Genomic DNA, 20566 nt, shown 5'->3' on the forward strand with positions numbered 1-20566 from the left:
GCTGTCACTCCCCAAATCAAAGAAACTAATCAATTATGGGAAGGGATTATGAGTATCATGAACCTCTATCATTACCTCTTTACTCCATAAGCCATATTGAGCAGATTGTCCAACCTGCAAAACACACATTCAGCAAACTTCAGTTTTTAACTTTTCCCCTTGATGTCCAAGAAAGCTGGGCTCGATACTGCCATCTTCCAAGGGGGGTGTTTCTATGTTAACTGTATGAGAAGTCTCAAAAAAGTGGGTCTTCTTACATTTCTGAGCAAATGGGTACCACTGCCATATGACAGTAGCTCTTCCAATCCCTAGGTCAGTGCAATGCAGGGAAATCACTGGTGGTCATCTCAGAAAACCCTTTTGAGAGGAAATGTGGGGGCTGTGAAATAGCATTTGGGTTCTCACCTTTGCAGGCAAGTTCTAAGCACTCCACACACGTCTACACAGTCTTTGTTACTGTTTTCACAGTTGGTTCCTGAGCATCATCAGATTAAGGGAGTCGCCCAAGGCCAAAGGTTTTAGAGAACAGTGGCACTGACACTCAAATTCTGCAGTTTACACAGAACTTCATAATCTCCCTTAAACCTCCCAAACACAAAGGACTTTCACTTTTAAAAATCAAAGTGTAACTAGTACAGATAAAAGGAACCTTATACACAACCTCAGCCAAACCTCCCACTTCTCAATATGCTCAACTAAGTCCACAGAACGTAAGACTACAGACTCACTGAGCAATAAAGCCAGGATCAGATCCCAGTCTGATGTTTATTTTGACTGTTCTACAAGAAGTACAGTGCTACTACTCAAGGTGTAAGAGACCAGGTAGGTATGTTCCTATTCCCTATTATTCCTGCACATTTGAGTGTTTGGTAAAACTGAAGAGAATCGGAGCTGACGTAATACAAACTATCTTTTTAATAAAAGAGAGGAACAAACCCCAGTGACAGAGGACACCTTGTGGTGTGTGTGCCTTGTCCCTCCTACCCTCTCAGGAGCAGGGGCAAGTTCATTACTAAGCATGGAGCAGAGCCTGGGTCACGACAGGTTTACCATCAGTATCTGCTGATTGAATAAAAACAATGAAGCTGCTAACAGCAACCTTAATTATTTAATCCAGAGTAAGAACTATTAGGAAGGCAGGCTGGGGGGCCTGTCTGCACATGCAAGGGAGCGGGCACCTGTGTGGGAAAAGAAGTTGGAGGGTGGGAGGGTTTTGTTTGGTCAAAGATGCTATACCTTTGTACTCCAAAATAAAGGCCACAAATACCAGAAATAGGGATGCAAACAAAATCACCAACCATAAAGTAATGATACAGATAACTTCATGAAAATGCTGGAATGACCAACACAGAGTGCCTTTGGCATGTGAGTGTGGAATGGAGCGGCTCACTGCAGTCTCCTTCCAAAGCACGCAATGATCCCAAAGCAGGCACATCAAAGCAGAGTCGCGTCATCTCTGCACATTAACGGGAACGCTCTGCCACCACCAGCTAGGTCACCAGCCCAAAGTCCAGAGACAGGAAACTCCCAAGTGAGTTTTCAGCACTTTCAAGACAGGGCAGAAACCAGAACCGCCCGAGCAGTGAATTACTTGCGTTAAAGGGAGAGATCGCATTTGTCACTCTCCACCTCAGAAGACTTCTATACTAGGATCTCTGAGAACTCTCTCAATGGGCCTCACATTTACCCTACTTGTGAAACCCTATATGACACCAAGATCCTGACCACCGATATCTTTGCTCAATATCCATTTTAGGAAAAAATCAGTCCTATGGAATTCAAGCCAAGTTACTTAGCTCTCTGTCTCCCCTCCTTGCTCTTCTTGCCCCTCCCTCCTCTCCCATCAATAAGGAGAGCTGGGAGGAATACACCACCTAAGAATCAGAACCCCAGCAACGCTGAAAAGCCTGTCTGCATGCAGCTGGACCTGGTCGCCTTCCCTGCTCTCAGCACCCCCACGGGGGCTGGCAGAAGGCCGTGTGAGCTCCACTGGGCCCACATGTACCCCAAGTCTTGCAGCAGCTAGAAAACTGTCAACCAGGTGGTTAGCTGAGACCCAAGGACCACTATCAATCTCCAGAATCATACATTTCTCCTGGGTCTGTCCAGAGTTCAGAGACAGACACCTTTTGTATATATGCTCTTTTAATGACAGAACCAATTTTAAGGGAGACTAAGTTAGTGGCCTCCAGAATGACCCAGGGGGACGTGCCTGATGATGTACAGCAGCATAGCCAATTCACATTGAAGTGTCCATTAAAAATATACTCTTCATCTTAAAATAATCTTTATTCCTACCGAATCAACACAGTGCACCCAACAGCCTCGTCAGTCCCAGGCATCACATACTTTCCCAAGGGACAACTTGGCGGTCCTCAAAGGGACAGGGACACAGCCACCTGTCCTTCAGCGTGCACACAATCCACTCACAAATAACACGCTAAGTGGATTTGAAGGATAAGACTGAGAAACCTTGCTGTAACTACAACCACCCTCAAAGGAGAGGTAGATTAAAAGAGAGTCCTGCAAATAAACATCAATATCACCATCACTGTTATAATCTGAGTGAGGGTGGCACCTGTAAGGAAAGTTGGAATAAATAAGAAAATGGAGAGCTGATTATTCCTGCTGCTCCTAGGATAAGCTACACTGAGGTTAGACAAAATAATCTAACAGGTCTCACATGAAGTCAGTCAAGAAATGTCAAATGATCAAGATCATAATTCTATGACTCTTGCTTCAAAGGTGTATTACTCAATATTTACTGATTACATATGTGAAAAATGAGTCAGCATGATAATTAGCAAAACACTGATATATTGCTTGTTTCATCCTTATCTTTACTGTCCATGTGTGATTCAGGTTTATGAATTAATGAATGCACTAGCACAAGCCCCCACGTGCATACAGTTTATGACTACATGCCTCGTTTCAGACTATATATGGGCAATATTTTGAATAGAAACATATTCCCATTTCGAAGCTAGATATTTAGAAGTAGAGAATAAAAAGAAGATATGTGCCTAGTTTCCAAGAAATTCAGCTGACAGACTATGCTAGGGTCTACATGCAGGTAAAGGGAAATGTCGGTCCAAGTCAGAAACAAAAAAATATAAAACAGATTGTAAACGGGTTAAGAAAATAAAACTCTGAACTCTACAAATAATGGTTCTCAAAACCTCTCTAAAGATCACCAACCAAGACTGCTTTGAAGTTAATCCACAACAAGATCATCAATCCATGTCCTTATCTAATTCCTCCAAAAGAGAAAAAAAACTTATTTAGGAGGACTGATACCAGTTTTTCCCAAAGAAGCTGTGACAGTGCAGGCAGCACGTGCCTTAAATGAATCTCAAGTGCTGACACAGAAGCTCCTTTAAAAATGCATAAAGCCTTCCAGAAGCAGGCACACATGCCATTAGACTAGATCACATTTAATAGAATTAAGGCTGCTCCACAAGAAGAGAGATGAAAAAAACTTTGGCTGAAAGTTTAATTCAGATACCATATCCCAGGAATATACTTAAGGGAGTCACAGTAACCATCCAAATAAATAAGGCTGGTCTTATTCTGAAAACTGCGGTCAATCAGGTAAGCATATTAGATCAGCAATGCTCACGTTACAATAATTTTCTAATTATTCATACAGGTTGACTGAGCCATAAACACCGTAAGTCAACTTTTAAACTTAACCCTCACTACATCGATTTTAGTTTTTTTACCTTAAAAGATATGGTCCATTTCATAAATATTAAAAACCATCCCTGACTATTAATATTTATAACTTGTATTCTCCAGTCTCTCTCAACTACCGAGATACTATAATAATATAAAAACACAGTGCAAATTTTCTAAGTGTCAGCAAGAAGGTGACAAACTCAAGGCTAAGAGCATTAGAACACAGATATGAGGAACAAAAGCTCTAAGTAATGAACTAGGCCCGAACTACAGAAAAGCAAAATAACAACAAAGCAAGCCACTCCTTCATTCAAGAGTGTTTGTGAGATGAAAGAAGAAGATTCAACCTTAATTCAATAGAGAAAGGGGGAAAAAAAATCAAGGTAATAACAGACCAGGTTCAGAGATATTAAAGAAAAACATATCAGGCTAAACTTGAACCCTAGGAATAGAAGCTCTCAATTTCCTCTAACACTGAATCTAGACCAAACGCCTTCACTGAGCTCAAAGACTAGTTCATAATTTATTATCTGAAGTTGAATTATGAGAAGAATGGGAAGTGAGGTGACAGAGACCAGAATTAAGAATCTGAAAGGGCAATAAACATCTTTCTCATTTTCTGAAACCAAGTTTCCCTTAACATTTACAGACAACTCTTATTCCTTTTCCTCAAAATTAGTTTTTAATAGAAGACAAGGAAAGGAAGAATCTCTACATTAATTACAGATGGAACTAAATGATAAAAGCACAGAATGGGCAATATTTTTTAAAAATATTAAATCTATCAGAACAACCTGTAAAACTTTACCTAATAAAAAACATTTTTTAATTAAAAAAAAAAACATACATACCATGTATGAAGGGGGTTAGATCAAATTGAGAACAGATAAAATAGTTAGACAACTTAACATCTGAGTCACCTACAAGTCTTGCCATTTCAATAATCGGGCATTCTCCTAAAGATACTATCATTTCAGTCCTCTTGCCCAGCCTTTCTCAGAATTCTTGATTTAAAGAGCATAGTTTTACTCAATAACTACCATAAAACAAAAACCAGAGCTTAAATTAGGAAACACCAAAAATAACAATTTAAACTCAAAGAGCTTTCTTCTAACATCAAACGTGGTACTTTCAGTGTTAAAATCAACCAGTAAGTTTCAAAGAACTCTGCTGTACCTAAGATCAGAATTCTTTACTGGGCCTCAAAAAGCTCTGGGGTTAACTGGCTGCCCAAGAAAAATCTCTAAAATTCCTTCATTCACGTCTGTGCTAAATTTAAAAAAAAAAGTTTACTCACTTAAGATGCCACAGAAGAAACCTACAAGCAGAGCTAAGAAATGACTCTGTGAAATTTCTTTTTCCACAAAGGCAGCTCCATCCATCTCTTCCTCCAGCTCAATCACTACTTCCAACCACCACAGACAAAATTGGCAGTGTTTCCTTTCTACCAATGCCTTTTTTTTTTTCTTTTTTTAAAAAATTATTTATTTATTTATTTTTTTCCTGCATATATATATATATTTTTTTAATTAATTTATCTTTTTTTGTGCAAAGCTGAAGCAGAGTGAAGTGATCGCCAGGCTCAGTCAACCGGGTACCAAGTCATCCAGTTCCAGATGAAGCCTCATGACAGCATAACTTTTTCTCCCAAGGCAAAAGCCACCTTAAGCCACCTGAACATGATGTTTACAGAAAACTTCTCTTTCACACCTCAGGTGAGGTATCTCAGTGATTTAAATCTCAGTGATTTAAAGAAGACATTGATTGATTTTTATCTTTACTCTCTTCAGCATTCTAAATACACGAGCCAAAAAAAAAAAAATGCATGTGATATAAGCTAGAAAACATATAAATCTTTGTTTATTAAGTTAAATTTGTGATTATATTTTTGGTGATTAACTATTACGCCCCAGCATGCAAATAATGCACTTGTGATAAAGAACAGAAACAAAAAAATACTATCACAAGTGTGAGATGGCATTATGACTGCAGGATACCATATGGCCAAAAAAGGATCTTAAAAATGTTCCAGAAAATAAAAACTACTTATGTATCTGTGCTCTGTTTAACATCTAAAAGTCACCATTCTCCTCACATGCAGATCAAGGATTTAAAAAAACAAAAAAACCTAGATTTGGTTGGTGCCCCAGTATTAGAATAAATTTTGAAAAATTAGAATATTTAACCTGTCTAATGAGAGAGAATGTCTTCTTCGTACTAAAAATGCATGGTCATTCCATGGACTATAGAGGTTAGAAAACTACCACCCACAGGCCAAATCCAGACTGCCATCTGTTTCTCTATAGCCCAAGAGCTAAGAATGGTTTTTACATTTTTAAAGGGTTTTTTTGTTTTTTTTTTTTTGTTTGTTTGTTTTTTAAAGACATGCATCAGATACTGTGACCACAAAGCCTAAAATATTTACTATCTGGGTCTTTACAGGGGTTTGCCAACCTCTATACTGCAAAGATTAAAAACTTAAAACGGGAAGATGAATCTATTTATAAAAACATAATGCAACCATATAAGTTATATATCCTTAGTTGTGCACAAATTATAAAACCAAGTAACTGAAAGAGCTTGACCTAAGAAAAGACCTTCTCAAGTAAAAAACTAGAAGAGGGAAATCAGAAGCAATGGGAACAATTAGGAAGACCCCCAGTATTCTGCAGGTCAGGGTTTCTCAGCCTCAGCACCACTAAGTTTGGGACCAGATAGTCCCCTGGTGTTGGGGGGCTTTACTGTACACTGCAGGATGATGGGCAGCACCAGTGGCCTCCACCCATGAGATGCCAGTCATCCCCATCCAACTGATACCGACATCAATGTCTCCAGACACTGCCAACGCTCCCAGAAGAGCAAAACCATTCCTGATTGAGAACCACTGCCTGCCACAGGTTACTGAACTTTCGCCCCCACTTTGGATACTCTGCAAAAGACACTATACCCCAAGTAGGCTTTCCCTGTGCCCATAAGAAAAAGAAAGAAAACAATGATAATAGCAAACCAGAGATCTTGTCTTATAATAAAAGTGCCGGACAGCGAACCTGAGACTTCTGGTTTGAGCAGCTGGGCGTAAGAAGTAGACCGGACTTACCTAAAGCGCTGTGCCTGCTGAGCTAGTGGTCCTGGATACCTTCTGTTTGGAGACTGGTACAGCTGGGAAAGGATGGCCTGATTGGTCTTTTGGCTTGGGTTATTAGCAAACTTTACAGTGATTGGCTCTGTGGCACCGGGAGGTTTCTGGCCATTTAGGCCTTTGATAGCTTCTTCTGCCTCAATCCGCTTGTCAAATCGAATAAACCCTACACCCCTTGATATGCCTAAGGTAGATGTGGGTAAGGATTTGGGAAAGGGAGTAGAAGGAGACAGGAGGGAGAGAAGAAAGGATACATTAATTTTCCCTTCTCAAGAACATGTTTTCACCCACATGTAACATCTGCCACAAAAATCACACCAGGAGAAAAGCTTCACCTTTGCTTAGTAGCAATTCAGTCTAGCATTACAATTTTGTATTGTTTAAATAGATGAAACGCATTAATTAAATTAATGCACTTTAAAGCCCATTACTACATGCTACCAATAAGCCAGGAAGAAGAAGAAAGCACACAAGTACGTCCATGTTTCTTTTCCCCACCTTCTTCTCTCCCTCTCATGCATTCTTTAATGATGTCAACTGTATGACTGACTTGTACTTTTCAAATTATGCTACTGGACAAACAGTTCAGAAAGAAAGGGCACAGGAGCTCTTTCTCTTGGAACGAGGAGAAGAGAACCAAGCATTTGCTAAAAACGCTAAAAAGCTATGCTAAAAATATATGCACAGGGGTAGAAAAACATATTTCAGCTACACTTTTAAATAGTAAAATTCTACTTAATTATACAGGCTACCGACCCTTTGAGAGAAATGCCTGAAGAGGTTTTTCTGGTTCCCTGAAGCTCCCCCACTGCTTTTAACTGACTCTTCTTTATTAGAGAAATGACATTATATGGAGAAAAAGAGGGAAAAGAGGAGGTAAGAGTAAAATTAAACAAGACAGAAGTAAAGCCTCAAAGCTTGCTTTCTTTGGCAGCATTACTTCTGGCTACAGAATGCTATTTCCTGCTCACGCTCACCCCACCTTGAGAGACCAGAAGGTGGGAAGCAGAAGGATGGCCAAGTACCTGCCCAGCTTTTGAGAAATAGCAGCAAGAAATCCAACTCATTCCATTTAATTAGCCTAACAGACTATTTGGGGTGGCCAGAGCTGGCCACCATGGGATCAGCAGTTGTAGGGAAAGACTTTCTTGGCAAAACAGATCAGTAGTAGCAGGACTAACTTGGGACTTGCAGCAGGAAAAGCCTAGATGATTCAGAGTATGTCACTGAGGAAGAGTGAGAAGCAATTAAGAAAGATAAGTTAAGAAAAAGCATTAGACCATTATGATTTACAGGAACTTTAAAAAAGAATAAAGGTCTGCTTGCTTTATAATCAATCCTGTGTAGGTCGAATGGCTCAGAATTCTATTCTAAGGTAGGTAAGGCATTTTTCCCCGTACGCACGTATCTCAGCCCCTATCACTCACCTTCCCTATTTCTAAGCTATGCCTGCTGCACGCACATTACTGCACACGCACATACACGCTGCATGCACCTGATGGCCGAATAACAAAACTGCAGCATTTTTTCATTTTAGGTAAAGTGGACAATTTCACACTAAAGGTCTTAAGTGTAATGATGAAATGGTGAAATGACACCAAATCTATCCTTTCCATTATCTATTCAGCATGAATAACCCCTAAAACTTTATTATTCCATCAGGAAAGCCTTAGATGGGCAGCGAAACGGCCTCAGTTTAGGATGAGTCACCTAAACCTATGGTCCTCAAACCTGAGCACGCATCAAAACAGCCTAAAGGACTTGGTAAAATGCCCACTCTAAGAGTTTTATTCACTAGGTTTTGGGGCCCAAGCCTGCATTTCTAACAAAGTTCCAGGAGGGTGCTTTTGCTGCAGGTGCAGAACCACACTTGAGAAACACTGACTCAATCAGGAGGTGGCCAGGTAGTCTACCTGCACCCTCAGGATGGCCCTGCAGCCGAGAAATGGCTTTCTGTATCACAGGTGAAACTGACTTTTGATTCAGGTCCTCACTGAGAGTGAATGAATTAAAAAGCATGAATACAAATAAAACAAAAGGCCTTTTTTATTTTGCTCTAAACAAATGTATTTGGATTGTTAGGCCTGGACTTCTATTCAACCTCATTTGCCATCTGTGTGTACAATACACTGTGATAGAATGTATGAAAATCATGAAATGTAGCTAAGACGACCACATTTTTATATATCCTCACTGGACTAACTCTCCATACAATAAAATCTACAGGCCCCTCTCCTAAGCATATGGATGATGGTAGATACCACTATACTCGGAACTCAGAAGTATGGTGTTCAGACTCTGTAAGAAGCTAATGAACAGCACAGAGGAACATAACAAAGGATGCTTCTGATTGAGTTCAGATCAACTCAATTGATCATCAGTTGAAGAATGAAAAAAACTGGCCTAATCGTATTCTGTGGTCCATCGTTTCTTAAAAAATATAATCACACGTTATAATGCACAACTATTTCCACTGGTACTCTAACTATGAGAGACAGAAGAGGAGAGAGAAAGACAACAGGGATAGTGAACGAGAGAAGACAGAAGAATCACACAGAAAAGAGAAAAACCCATTTTCTTTAAAAAAAAAAAAAAAAAAAGACTACTCACAAAATCTTAAAGTGACTGCTTTAGTATATGGCACTACAGGTGATTTTCTCCCCCCTCCTTTGCATGCTTCCTTAATTTTAATATGTTTTTAAAAGAATATTGCTTTTATAATAGAAAAATATGCCTTTACTTTACTTTTAAGATCCCTATTCAAATCTGTATTGCCAGTTTTTCTTTAACTGAAAGCTTTAGCAGAAGAGCTCCCTTCCACACAAAGATTTTAATAAACATATTGGTCTTATTTTGGTTTGGTTAAAAGTAACATGAGATTAAAATTAATTTTTAACACTTAAAATTTCAAACTCATGCATGCCTATACAACACAGCATGGACCTGAAAAAGTCTTAACAGCAATTACTAGTGTAGATGTAGTGTAATTCTGCCTTGGAGAATTAGCAGCATTAAACTATGTTTTTCACAAAGAGTAAGACTGTTACTTAATGCTTCATAAGGAGTTTGGGAGCTTTTTTCATGCAGGAGCTTAGAAATGAAGATTATTAATTTGTAATAATTATTTATAATAATTTATATTCAATAATTATAAATTTATTATAAGCCACAAAACAGGCTCCAAACCTTCACCTTTGGGAAGGAAATGACTCAAGCTTGCTCACTACAGTATCTATGCTTACCCATGCATATCTATGAACAATCTTAGCAAAAAATTGCATTTTCTGGCCCACAGATATACCTTTGATATATTCTAGAGGCAAGACTTCTGTATGAGAAGGCAGACTATTTCACCATCTGTCAGTCAGCGAGCAGAGACTGCCTACTTACCAGTGACCTGGTCAACAAGAATACGAGAAGTAATAATGCGTCCATATTGTGAAAAAAGTTGCTCCAACTCCTTCTGGGTCATTGTTTTTGGAAGTCCACTGACGTATAAATTAGCATCTCTGATGGAAGCTGAACTCGGGCGCGCATAGGAAACCTGGAAAAGAGTAGAGAAGCGTGCATGCACACTCAGTGACCTTCCTTCCCAAATTCGAAAACTGCCTCGAGTGAGCTTTTCCATAAGCAGCATGCAAGAAAGCATTCAAGCACGTCCAGCATGAACTGTTCCACTGCTTTCTGGAGAGACTCTTGACAAGAGAAACACCATTCCCCTGGGTGGAAAGAAGTGCGTATCTACCCCAGGTGTGTAGGTGTTCAAAACTGACCAGTGGTACACAGAGCAGAGTAGGACTCCTGGTAATAAGCTGTCCTCCAAGGGGCCAATCTCCTAAACTAGGGATTTAGGCTCAATTGAATGGTCAGGCTTAAGGATTCTAAATTCATCTGACACACCTGTGTGACCTGTTTTGGTGCCTCCCACTTCAGCAGGGGTGGGGGATGGTACAAACTTCCTAAAGAATTTAAATATGCCCTTTTCGGAAATTATTTAGCAATTTCAATTAAACCCTGTACTATTTAATAGACACACTGTAAATAAACATCTTGAAGCAGATTATCATGATTAAAAAAATAGCTATCATCCTTAAATTCTCAGATGTATGAATGGACTGTATCTCCTGTCATTCTTTGTCTATGTCTGTCCACAAATCTCTTCAATCTTGATTTAAAAGGTCTTAAGTCCATCTATTGATTTATTGACTTTACATGCCCTTTCAAAAGGCTTCCCACCTTTGAGATAGAGTGTCTAAACTTCTACCAAGACGAAGACAGAACAGGCCCGTGTGTATTTATCATCAGCACACCTTACACACACTCCGGGAGGGAAGGCATTAGAGCCGCCCCTCTCATCACTGCATCCTCCTCACCCTGGCCCATCGCATGTGCTAAGAGTGTCTGCTGAGTACAGCCAATCTAGTATCCCAGCGGCCCCACAAGCCGTCGTGGATCCGCAACAGCTCGCCAAGCACATAGCAGTCAAGGGAGAGCTCAAGCCACTTAGATCTTGCCCAAACTGTGAGTGATACCTCTTTGCCAATTTTAAGTCAGCACTGAGTCTCATGTGCTATTTTGACCCCATTTCCTTTAGTTTTAATAGTGAGCTCTTCTAGACTGACTGCCAAGGACAGAAACTTCACAGCATACCCCGTTTGCCAGATCACTGGCAAAAACGGCCAAGCTCTGGGTTTCATTTGGTGGAGTACCATGACAGGTCAACTTCTGCCGATTGATCATAACCATTAGTATCAATCTTTGGGCTTTCATAGTGACTTGGATGGAAAAAAAAATTCGCCTGCAATGCAGGAAACTTGGGTTCAATCCCTGGGTCGGGAAGATCCCCTGGAGAAGGGAACGAGGGAATGGCTACCTACTTCAGTATTCTTGCCTTGAAAACTCCATGGACAGAGGAGTCTGGGAGGCTATGGTCCATGGGGTCGCATAGAGTCAGACACCACTGAGCATATATATTACACTTCTTTTCCATCTTGGCCACCAGGGAAGCCCCAATATGTAAATGATCACCATAGGTAATCAATATTATTCCTTGGAAGAATCAGTGTTAGTCACTCAGGGATTCAACCATTTCTGTCAATGGTCTGGCATATGGGATATGCTATGAATAATGAAATAATCTCTAATCCACATAAAATTCTGTTAGCACAGAGCCTAAAAACCCAGGTGACTATACTATAAATATTCACCTCTAAATACATCTAAGAATGCAGGTAAAGACCTAGACCATTAAAGTCGAGAGTAACCTGAGTCCCTTACTGTGCTCCATAATAATTTACTCATGCAGTGACATTCACTGCTTTGAGCATTTCAGAGGAGTGTGGGTGGAGTGTTTTAAAAGTTATCCTAAAATATATTTAGGAAAACGGGTTTATATTTAGTGCTTATGTAAAAGCTTTGAAAACATACTTGGGTCAGTCATGTTATCTACATTTTTTTTTCTTTCAGTGTCTGGTCTTCAGTTCACACTGCTTCTTTAATTCCAACCTGTACTGACTATATTTTCTTATCCTCTGAATTCTCAATGCTCTAGCATTTATAGCCTTGGTCCAGGAGAGACCTCTGAGCTTCCCAGGAATAGTTAATTCTAGAGAGCAGCAAACAACTCCCCTGGGAGGTATCTTTGACATACAAACCAGAGGCCACACCCCATCTCCTTTATCAAATCCTCAGACCAAGCCAATATTCCTCCCACTCTGAATCGGCCTAGGGCCAGGTACCAGACAATCAAGTAGAGAGTGAAGGTGTTAGTCTCTCCGTCCTGTCCCACTCTTTGTAACCCTGTGGATGGCAGCCTGCCAGGCCACCCTGTCCATGGGGTGTCCCAGAATACTGGAGTGGGTGGCCGTACCCTTCTCCAGAGGATCTTCCCGATGCAGGGGTTGAACCCTGGTTTCCTGCACTGCAGCCGGATTCTCTGCCGTCTGAGCCACTAGGGAAGCCCTACCATCCCTAGAGCCCAGAGCGGTCGAGAACCATTCAAACTCTCCAAAGCTAAACTCCCCCAGTCTACCTGTCCTGCCTTGTCCTCAGCTTCCCGCCAGGACCCCCAGAAAGGCCCCAGGCCACGCTCTGCCCTCTCCCCTCTGCCTCCTGGCATCTCTGGGGCCTGCCCACGTGACCCCGCATGGCATGCTCTGCCTCCTCTTTCCGAAGATCTTAAAGCATAAGTTTCCTCCTTCATAACAATCATTTACGTATGTCTTATCTGATTACCCAGGTGCATTTTCAGACACGGCTACACTAATAAGGTTCCAACTCTCAATAAAGAACCATCTCAACACTGTTTTGCACTGACTTTGCCAAAGAATTGGTTCCTATCACCACAGGCAGGACATGGGTGACTCAATCGTACAGAAACTCATGGTGGCAACAGTATTTCCATTTAACTTACACTCCAGGGGCTTAAGGGACTTCACCATTTGGAAAGCATTTTCAGATACACTATTTTGTGCCTCACAACAACCCTGTAAGGTAGGGAGGGCACATATCAGTATCTTATAGCTGGGGAAACAGATACAGAAAAGGTAGGTAAGCACTGCTAATGCTATACACAAGTGTTGAACTCTGGATTAAAATTCTGATCTTCTAAACCCTTGTCTTGGGAGTTCATCTTTCACTGTCCTATCTTTTCACCTTTTCATACTGCATGGTGACTGCAGCCATGAAATTAAAAGATGCTTACTCCTTGGAAGAAAAGTTATGACCAACCTAGACAGCATATTAAAAAGCAGACATTACTTTGCCAACAAAAGTCTGTCTAATCAAAGCTATAGTTTTTCCAGTAGTCATGTATGGATGTGAGAGTTGAACTATAAAGAAAGCTGAGCACCAAAGAATTGATGCTTTTGAACTGTGGTGTTGAAGAAGACTCTTGAGAGTCCCTTGGACAGCAAGGAGTCAATTCTAAAGGAAATGAGTCCTGAACACTCATTGGAAGGACTGATGCTGAAGCTGAAACTCCAAAACTTTGGCCACCTGATGTAGAGAACTGACTCATTGGAAAAGACCCTGATCCTGGGAAAGATTGAAGGCAGGAGGAGAAGGCGACAACAGAGGATGAGATGGCTGGATGGCATCACCGACTCAATGGACATGAGTTTGAGTGAACTCCGGGAGTTAGTGATGGACAGGGAGGCCTGGTGTGCTGCAGTCTATGGGGTCATAAAGAGTCAGACACGACTAAGCGACTGAACTGAGGAAGACTTGCAATGAATGAGATAAGGACTTGTACTTTGCAGATTCAAATCAGTTTCCAGACCAAATTTCTATCCAACAATTATCAGCAATTCTTTTTTAATCAGCAATTCTTGATTCTGATTTTTCTACAGATTTGGAGCTCAAACTGGTGCGCTGCTTTAATTTTCACCTGGAGAACGACTCTGGGGCTATCTGAAACTTCAAATTGTTAAGTCTGTCTCTGTGGTTCTTCAAGACTAAAATAACACTCCATGGAGAAGACCCATGAGATGGTTTTGTTTTATGGCTATTTCTATATTAGAAATACTTCAATAGGATGAACCTCCAGCATATGTTCCAGGAGGGTCAAAACAGCTTCCTCCTTCAACAAATGCAAGGTGTTCTCCAATCTGCAATCACTGGATTAAGAGATAGGTTTGGGGTTTTACATTTCACTGCCATTTAAACAGGTGAATATTTAATGCCTGAGGAGCAAGGTTATGAAATGTCAAAACTACTAAGTGAAGGATCTAATTTAAGAGGCAGCCAGAGAGTCTGCAATTTAAATATTTAAAGATGATACAGAAAGTACAACACTGAACACCAATCTACTCCAAAGATAGCATTTTATATCTCAGGTTTATTCTGGAATTCCTCACAAGTGTACGAGTGATATTATAAACAAAGACAAGCAATGCTGAAATTACTTGAAGGGAAAGAAGGGAGACAGAAGTACCAGGCAATAAATGTTCTAGTCAATGGCTTCTCATGCTGTTCTTCACAAGAGAGACCTGACTGGACAAAATAGAGATAAAAATAGATTTATCAAAGTAATCAGGTCCTGAAAATGGAATAGTTTGAGACACAGCATATTCCTTGTAATTAAAAACTCATTTCTTCATCAGCATGCAGTCACTCAATCATGTCAGACTCTTTGCGACCCCATGGACTGCAGCCTGCCAGGCTCCTCTGTCAATGGGATTTTCCAGGCCAGAATACTGGAGTGGGTAGCCATTCCCTTCTCCAGGGGATCTTGCCAATCCAGGAATTGAACCCAGGTCTCCTACATTGCAAGCAGATTCTTTATCATCTGAGCCATCTTCATCAGCAAATAAAACTAATTATACATTAAACATTCAAGGACAAGTAACACATATACTATGAATGGGCTGTCAAAATACAGGTTAATAAAAATACACAGAACTGAAAGAAATGAAAACATGGACAAGAGCTGGGACTTTATTACAGGTACATAATAAAGTTTAAGACCCCCTGTACGTCACTTTAACAGAAGTATGTCTAAATGCTTCCGTCCAAAAGTACAACTGCTCTCAATTCTCTCCACTTCACCAACAGAAAGATCAGTGACAGTGGACATTAATACCAACAGATTAAAGTGATAAGGACTATAAATGAACAAAGCAATCTCTTCTTTATTAAACTCCAGACATCTGAAAAATCTCCCACTGGCAAGATCACCAGTAAACAACTTCTATCACTTGTCAATTACTGACCCAGGACTACAAACACTAACCCTGAAAAAAATGAGGTACATGCCACTCAGACTCCGTTTTTTTTTTTTTTTTTGGAACGCTCCATTCTGCAGCTGAAAAGAGTGGACAAGGTCACAGTTATGCCTATTTAAACTGAGAGTTAATTGCTGTTCATATCAAAAAAAATGGAGCCTTGATGGGACTAAGAAAAATGATACTACCGCTAAATAAAAATTAGCTCCAGCTCTGGCAGACAGTAGCAAAGTTCTTGTGAAAGCATCAAGGCATTATAGGCACGGGGCTACATTGGACCCACCAAGAGAACTCAGAAGCACACAGAAAAGACATTAAGTTTTAACCACAAGTCAGGCATAGACCTCAAAATCCACCAAAAAGGAGGCAGTGTCCTTTGATCTACTTCTAAATGCAAAACCCTACCAGGAACAGGTCTCAAACACACACCAGGACATACACATATCAGTCCAAGATTAGGTTTGGTGTAAGAGCAAGCATGTTTCACAGAGGGTTGCAAATGAGTAAACTTGAGAGAGAACAAAGCATACAGAAATAAGTTCATAAGAAATTAAAGATTAGCTCTAGCGAAGGAGTTGGAGCTAAAAGGAATAATCACACCTAACAGGAAGGCTTAGCAAAGGTATTATGGATTAGAGAAGTTGCCTCTAAAAGGTATTCCAAGACAGAGAATGTGGAATATTGCAACAGTGGACAACACACAGAACCTCAGATTTTATTGAACACTGGGTTGGTTGAATGCTTTAGTCTATGTAAGATTGTTTTCATTCAAAAGAGACGTTCAGAAATACCGCAAAATATATCTGATCAGGTTATTCCTCTCAGAGATTCCCTAATGCTTTAAGAATAATTTCAAGTTTCTTAGTTACTTATGCTTGAGTGGCTAACAGGCAGGAAGGCCAGGGGTCTCCAAATGGAGGAAATAGGCTGCAAGTGTCAGACATTTTTAATCTCTCTCTTAAGCGGCAGGAGGAAACAAACTACTAGTGTTATTATTTTTTCTCCTTCTCTATACAAATTTAAAAGGGGGTTTCTTTTAAAATTCTGTGTTGCCATGACTACACCTGGTTCTACCTGAACTTAACTTTTCTCAAACCTTGAGCTAACCAATGCGTTTTTCTTATGGAAATCTTTGTCTTAAGCTATGTTAATGAACTATGTATTTACCCTAGACTGTCTTCAAGTCTGTTCCACTTTAAGAATCAGAACCCACTTCACAAACCAGTATGTTTTACTGGTAACATTGATTGGTCTCCTAATCTATGTTAATGAAACTCTGTATTTACTTGGAAATCTGTCTTTCTTCAGGATTCATGTCAATCATTTTATGGCCCAGGACAACCCGCCTTGTGTCCATGTTATCTCAAAATGCATGTTGTGGGCAAGGGGCCTGATGCCAGTCTGAGTTTTGAGACATTTCCTTTTTCTAGTTAGCAGACTGCCGGCAGCTATATAACATCTGGCTAAAGACTAGCAGGGGGGCACTCTCTCTGCCCCTTCTGATGTCTATGTCAGAAGCTGTCTCTATCTCTTTTTATACTTTAATAAAACTTTAGCATCTGCCTATAATGTGGGAGACCAGGGTTCAATCCCTGGGTTGGGAAAATCTCTTGGAGAAGGAAAGGGCAACCCACTCCAGTATTCTAGCCTGGACAATCCCACGGACAGAGGAGCCTGGTAGACTGCAGTCTATGGCGTTGTATAGAGTCGGACACGGCTGAGAGACTTCACTTTCTTTATTACACAAAAGCTCTGACCACTGGCCCTGGATTGAACTCTTCTCCTCCTGAGGACAAGAATCCTGGCGTCTTTTGTGGCTCAACAAGAACCTTTCACGCTCAGGGTACTGACTACCTATTCTGTATGAACACACACAACCTTCAACAGTTTCCCAAAGCTTCCTGCTCTCACGTCCCCGTGTTAAACTGCTCTTTCCACTCATCTAACTTTTCATCACTTCAGACACTGCATGGGCGTCACCTAGGCCTGAAAATCACCTCCAGCCATCCCCTCCACTCTAGTATGAGCTGGTTACGCCTCACCTGTGCCCACGCTGTATTATATGCCTCACTCTCCTAAATACTGAGGAAACCAAGACATACTCATCTGTTACCAAGTCTTGTGACTGGCTCAGTTCCTTGAAATATGACACCTCGTCTTTACCTTCCCTGTACACTCCAGTACCTACCACACATTCACTGTAATGAGGACGAATGATCTTCACAAATTTACTGCGGATGCTTAATTTTTGAAATCTTGTCTAGAAAGTTAGAAAAGGCCATAATCTGCTAATATAACAAAAATTCTATGTTATGGTACTTCGTGCATATACTATGCTAGTTCAGTTGCTCAGTCGTGTCTGACTCTTGGTGAGCCCCTGGACTGCAGCACGCCAGGCCTCCCTGTCCATCGCCAACTCCCGGAGTTCACTCAAACTCATGTCCATTGAGTCAGTGATGCCATCCAGCCATCTCATCCTCTGTCGCCCCCTTCTCCTCCTGCCTTCAATCTTTCCCAGCATCAGGGTCTTTTCCAATGAGTCAATTCTTTGCATGAGGTGGCTAAAATACTGAAGTTTCAGCTTCATCATCAGTCCTTCTGTTAGGGGAGTGTAGTCTCCTCAGTTCTCGTCACAACAAAGATTTGAAGTGACGGCTATTAAAGCCCTCAGCGTGTCACAGCTCTCAGACAGGCCATGTTATCGTTCTCGGACAGATCAGTTTTATTTGGAAAATAAAGGAAAATACATCCTCAAGGCGTGAGGGCATGCCGACCCAAAAGGCATGAAGAGAAGAGAGAGAGAAAGAAAGACACGGAGCCTGCGTGTGTGCAGGAGAGACAGACCCCCGGCTCCCTGGCTCCTCTTTTTATATGTTTTTCCTTCCCCCGGGCCTGCCCTATGTAAATTACGCTAGCCAGGAGTGCTGCGTGTTCTTCCTCACTCCAGTCCTCGCACCTTCCTTTGTTCTATTATTGTGGGCTTTTCCCTTCCTTGTCTTTTAGCCACAGCCATTCTGGACTCTTGTTTCCTATTCTAACTACCTAACACTTCTGATGAATATTCAGAACAAATTTCCTTTATGATGTTCTGGTGCAATCTCATTGCAGTGCAATGGACTCTCAAGAGTCTTCTCCAACACCACAGTTCAAAAGCATCAATTCTTCGGCGCTCAGCTTTCTTTATAGTCCACCTTTCACATCCATACACAACCACTGGAAAAACCATAGCTTTCACTACACGGACCCTTGTCGGCAAAGTGATGTCTCTGCTTTTTAATATGCTGTCTAGATTGGTCATACTTTTCATCCAAGGAGCAAGCATCTTTTAATTTCATGGCTGCAATCACCATCTGCAGTGATTTTAGAGGCCAAAAAAATAGTCTCTCACTGTTTCCCCATCTATTTGCCATGAAGTGATGGGACCGGATGCCATGATCTTAGTTTTCTGAATGCTGAGTTTTAAGCCAACTTTTTCACTCTCCTCTTTCACTTTCATCAAGAGGCTCTTTACTTCTTCTTCACTTTCTGCCATAAGGGTAGTGTCATCTGCATATCTGAGCTTATTGATATTTCTCTCGGCAATCTTGATTCCAGCTTGTGTTTCATCCAGTCCAGCATTTCTCATGATGTACTCTGCATAGAAGTTAAATAAGCAGGGTGACAATATACAGCCTTGATGTACTCCTTTTTCCTATCTGGAACCAGTCTGTTGTTTCATATCGTGTTCTAACTGTTGCTTCCTGACCTGCATACAGATTTCTCAGGAGGCAGGTAAGGTAGTCTGGTATTCCCATCTCTTTCAGAATTTTCCAGTTTGTTCTGGCCCACACAGTCAAAGGCTTTGGCATAGTCAATAAAGCAGAAGTGAGTATTTTTTTGGAACTCTCTTGCTTTTTCGATGAGCCAACGGATGTTGGCAAACTGATCTCTGGTTCCTCTGCCTTTTCTAAATCCAGCTTGAACACCTGGAAGTTCATGGTTCACATACTGTTGCATCCTGGTTTGGAGAATTTTGAGCATTACTTTACTAACGTGTGAGATGAGTGCAACTGTGTGGTAGTTTAAGCATTCTTTGGCATTACTTTTCTTTGGGACTGGAATGAAAACTGACCTTTTCCAGTCCTGTGGCCACTGCTGGTTCTTCCAAATTTGCTGGCATATTGAGTGCAGCACTTTCACAGCATCATACTAGACTATAGACTCCATTAAACATTAAAAAAAAAAAGTTTCATTTTTTTATATTGAGGATTCAAATCCCTAGAAGCAGTAAATTCTTAAACACAGTACTATGTAGCAGAGATGAGGATATCTTAACTTTAGAGCAAAAATATAGACATTATTTGGTCCAATATCTTTGTATTTAGCAAAAAAAATTTCATAAAAGTGAAGTGACACGTCCAAAGACAGAACAAAAGAGCTGAATGTAGAATCTGGAGTTTTGAGTCTTCTTCTAGGGGTTTTCTATTAAGCCACGGGCTGTAACGCAGTCTGAAATCATGCAAATTTCTACAGAAACGATCAGACATTTAATATGGAGATACTGGTCAAAACATCCAAGAAGAACCTTAACTTTGCTAAATTTTTTCTTATACATGTATAAGGAAAACCTGAAATATATCAAATGAGTCTTTCTCTTAGGACAGTTACTACTATATCTCTTCTATTAGCAGTGCCTAAAAATTATTTAGGAGATATTTGAGAAAAATCTAACATGGGTGAGGGGAGTTGAAGAGAGGAAAAAATTAAATTATAATATCTGAGACTAATGCTTTGGTCTCCTTTAAACACACACACACACCCATTTAACATAAAGTAAACATAGCAACTGGCTATTTTGTACTAGAGAGACTGTCTCGGCTTCACATTATTTCCAAGTTTTAGTGCAGCATCACTAAATAAAATTCAAACCAGCTAATTCCTGTATCTAACTTAAAAGATGTAGCTAAGAATCACATTCTGAAGGAGATCAGCCCTGGGATTTCTTTGGAAGGAATGATGCTAAAGCTGAAACTCCAGTACTTTGGCC

At 40.6% G+C, this 20566-nt stretch overlaps 1 protein-coding gene across 8 annotated transcripts in view; it reads right to left on the bottom strand.

Moving 5' to 3' along the window:
• ELAVL2 (ELAV like RNA binding protein 2) overlaps positions 1–20566 on the bottom strand; it is a 140167-nt gene that overhangs the window by 3279 nt on the left and 116322 nt on the right. For 5 of the 8 annotated variants that reach the window (XM_069574145.1, XM_069574144.1, XM_069574139.1 and 2 more), the window contains 2 exons: positions 10208–10361; positions 6776–7001 (listed from right to left, as the gene is read on the bottom strand). In XM_069574145.1, the coding sequence (XP_069430246.1) occupies positions 6776–7001; positions 10208–10361 (380 nt within the window). Of the gene's footprint in view, positions 1–75; positions 115–6775; positions 7002–10207; positions 10362–20566 lie in introns of all 8 variants that reach the window. The other 3 variants (XM_069574141.1, XM_069574137.1, XM_069574140.1) reach the window with 1 other exon arrangement.

The sequence above is a fragment of the Ovis canadensis genome, chromosome 2 (assembly GCF_042477335.2).
Source record: "Ovis canadensis isolate MfBH-ARS-UI-01 breed Bighorn chromosome 2, ARS-UI_OviCan_v2, whole genome shotgun sequence".
Classification (NCBI taxonomy): Eukaryota; Metazoa; Chordata; class Mammalia; order Artiodactyla; family Bovidae; genus Ovis; species Ovis canadensis.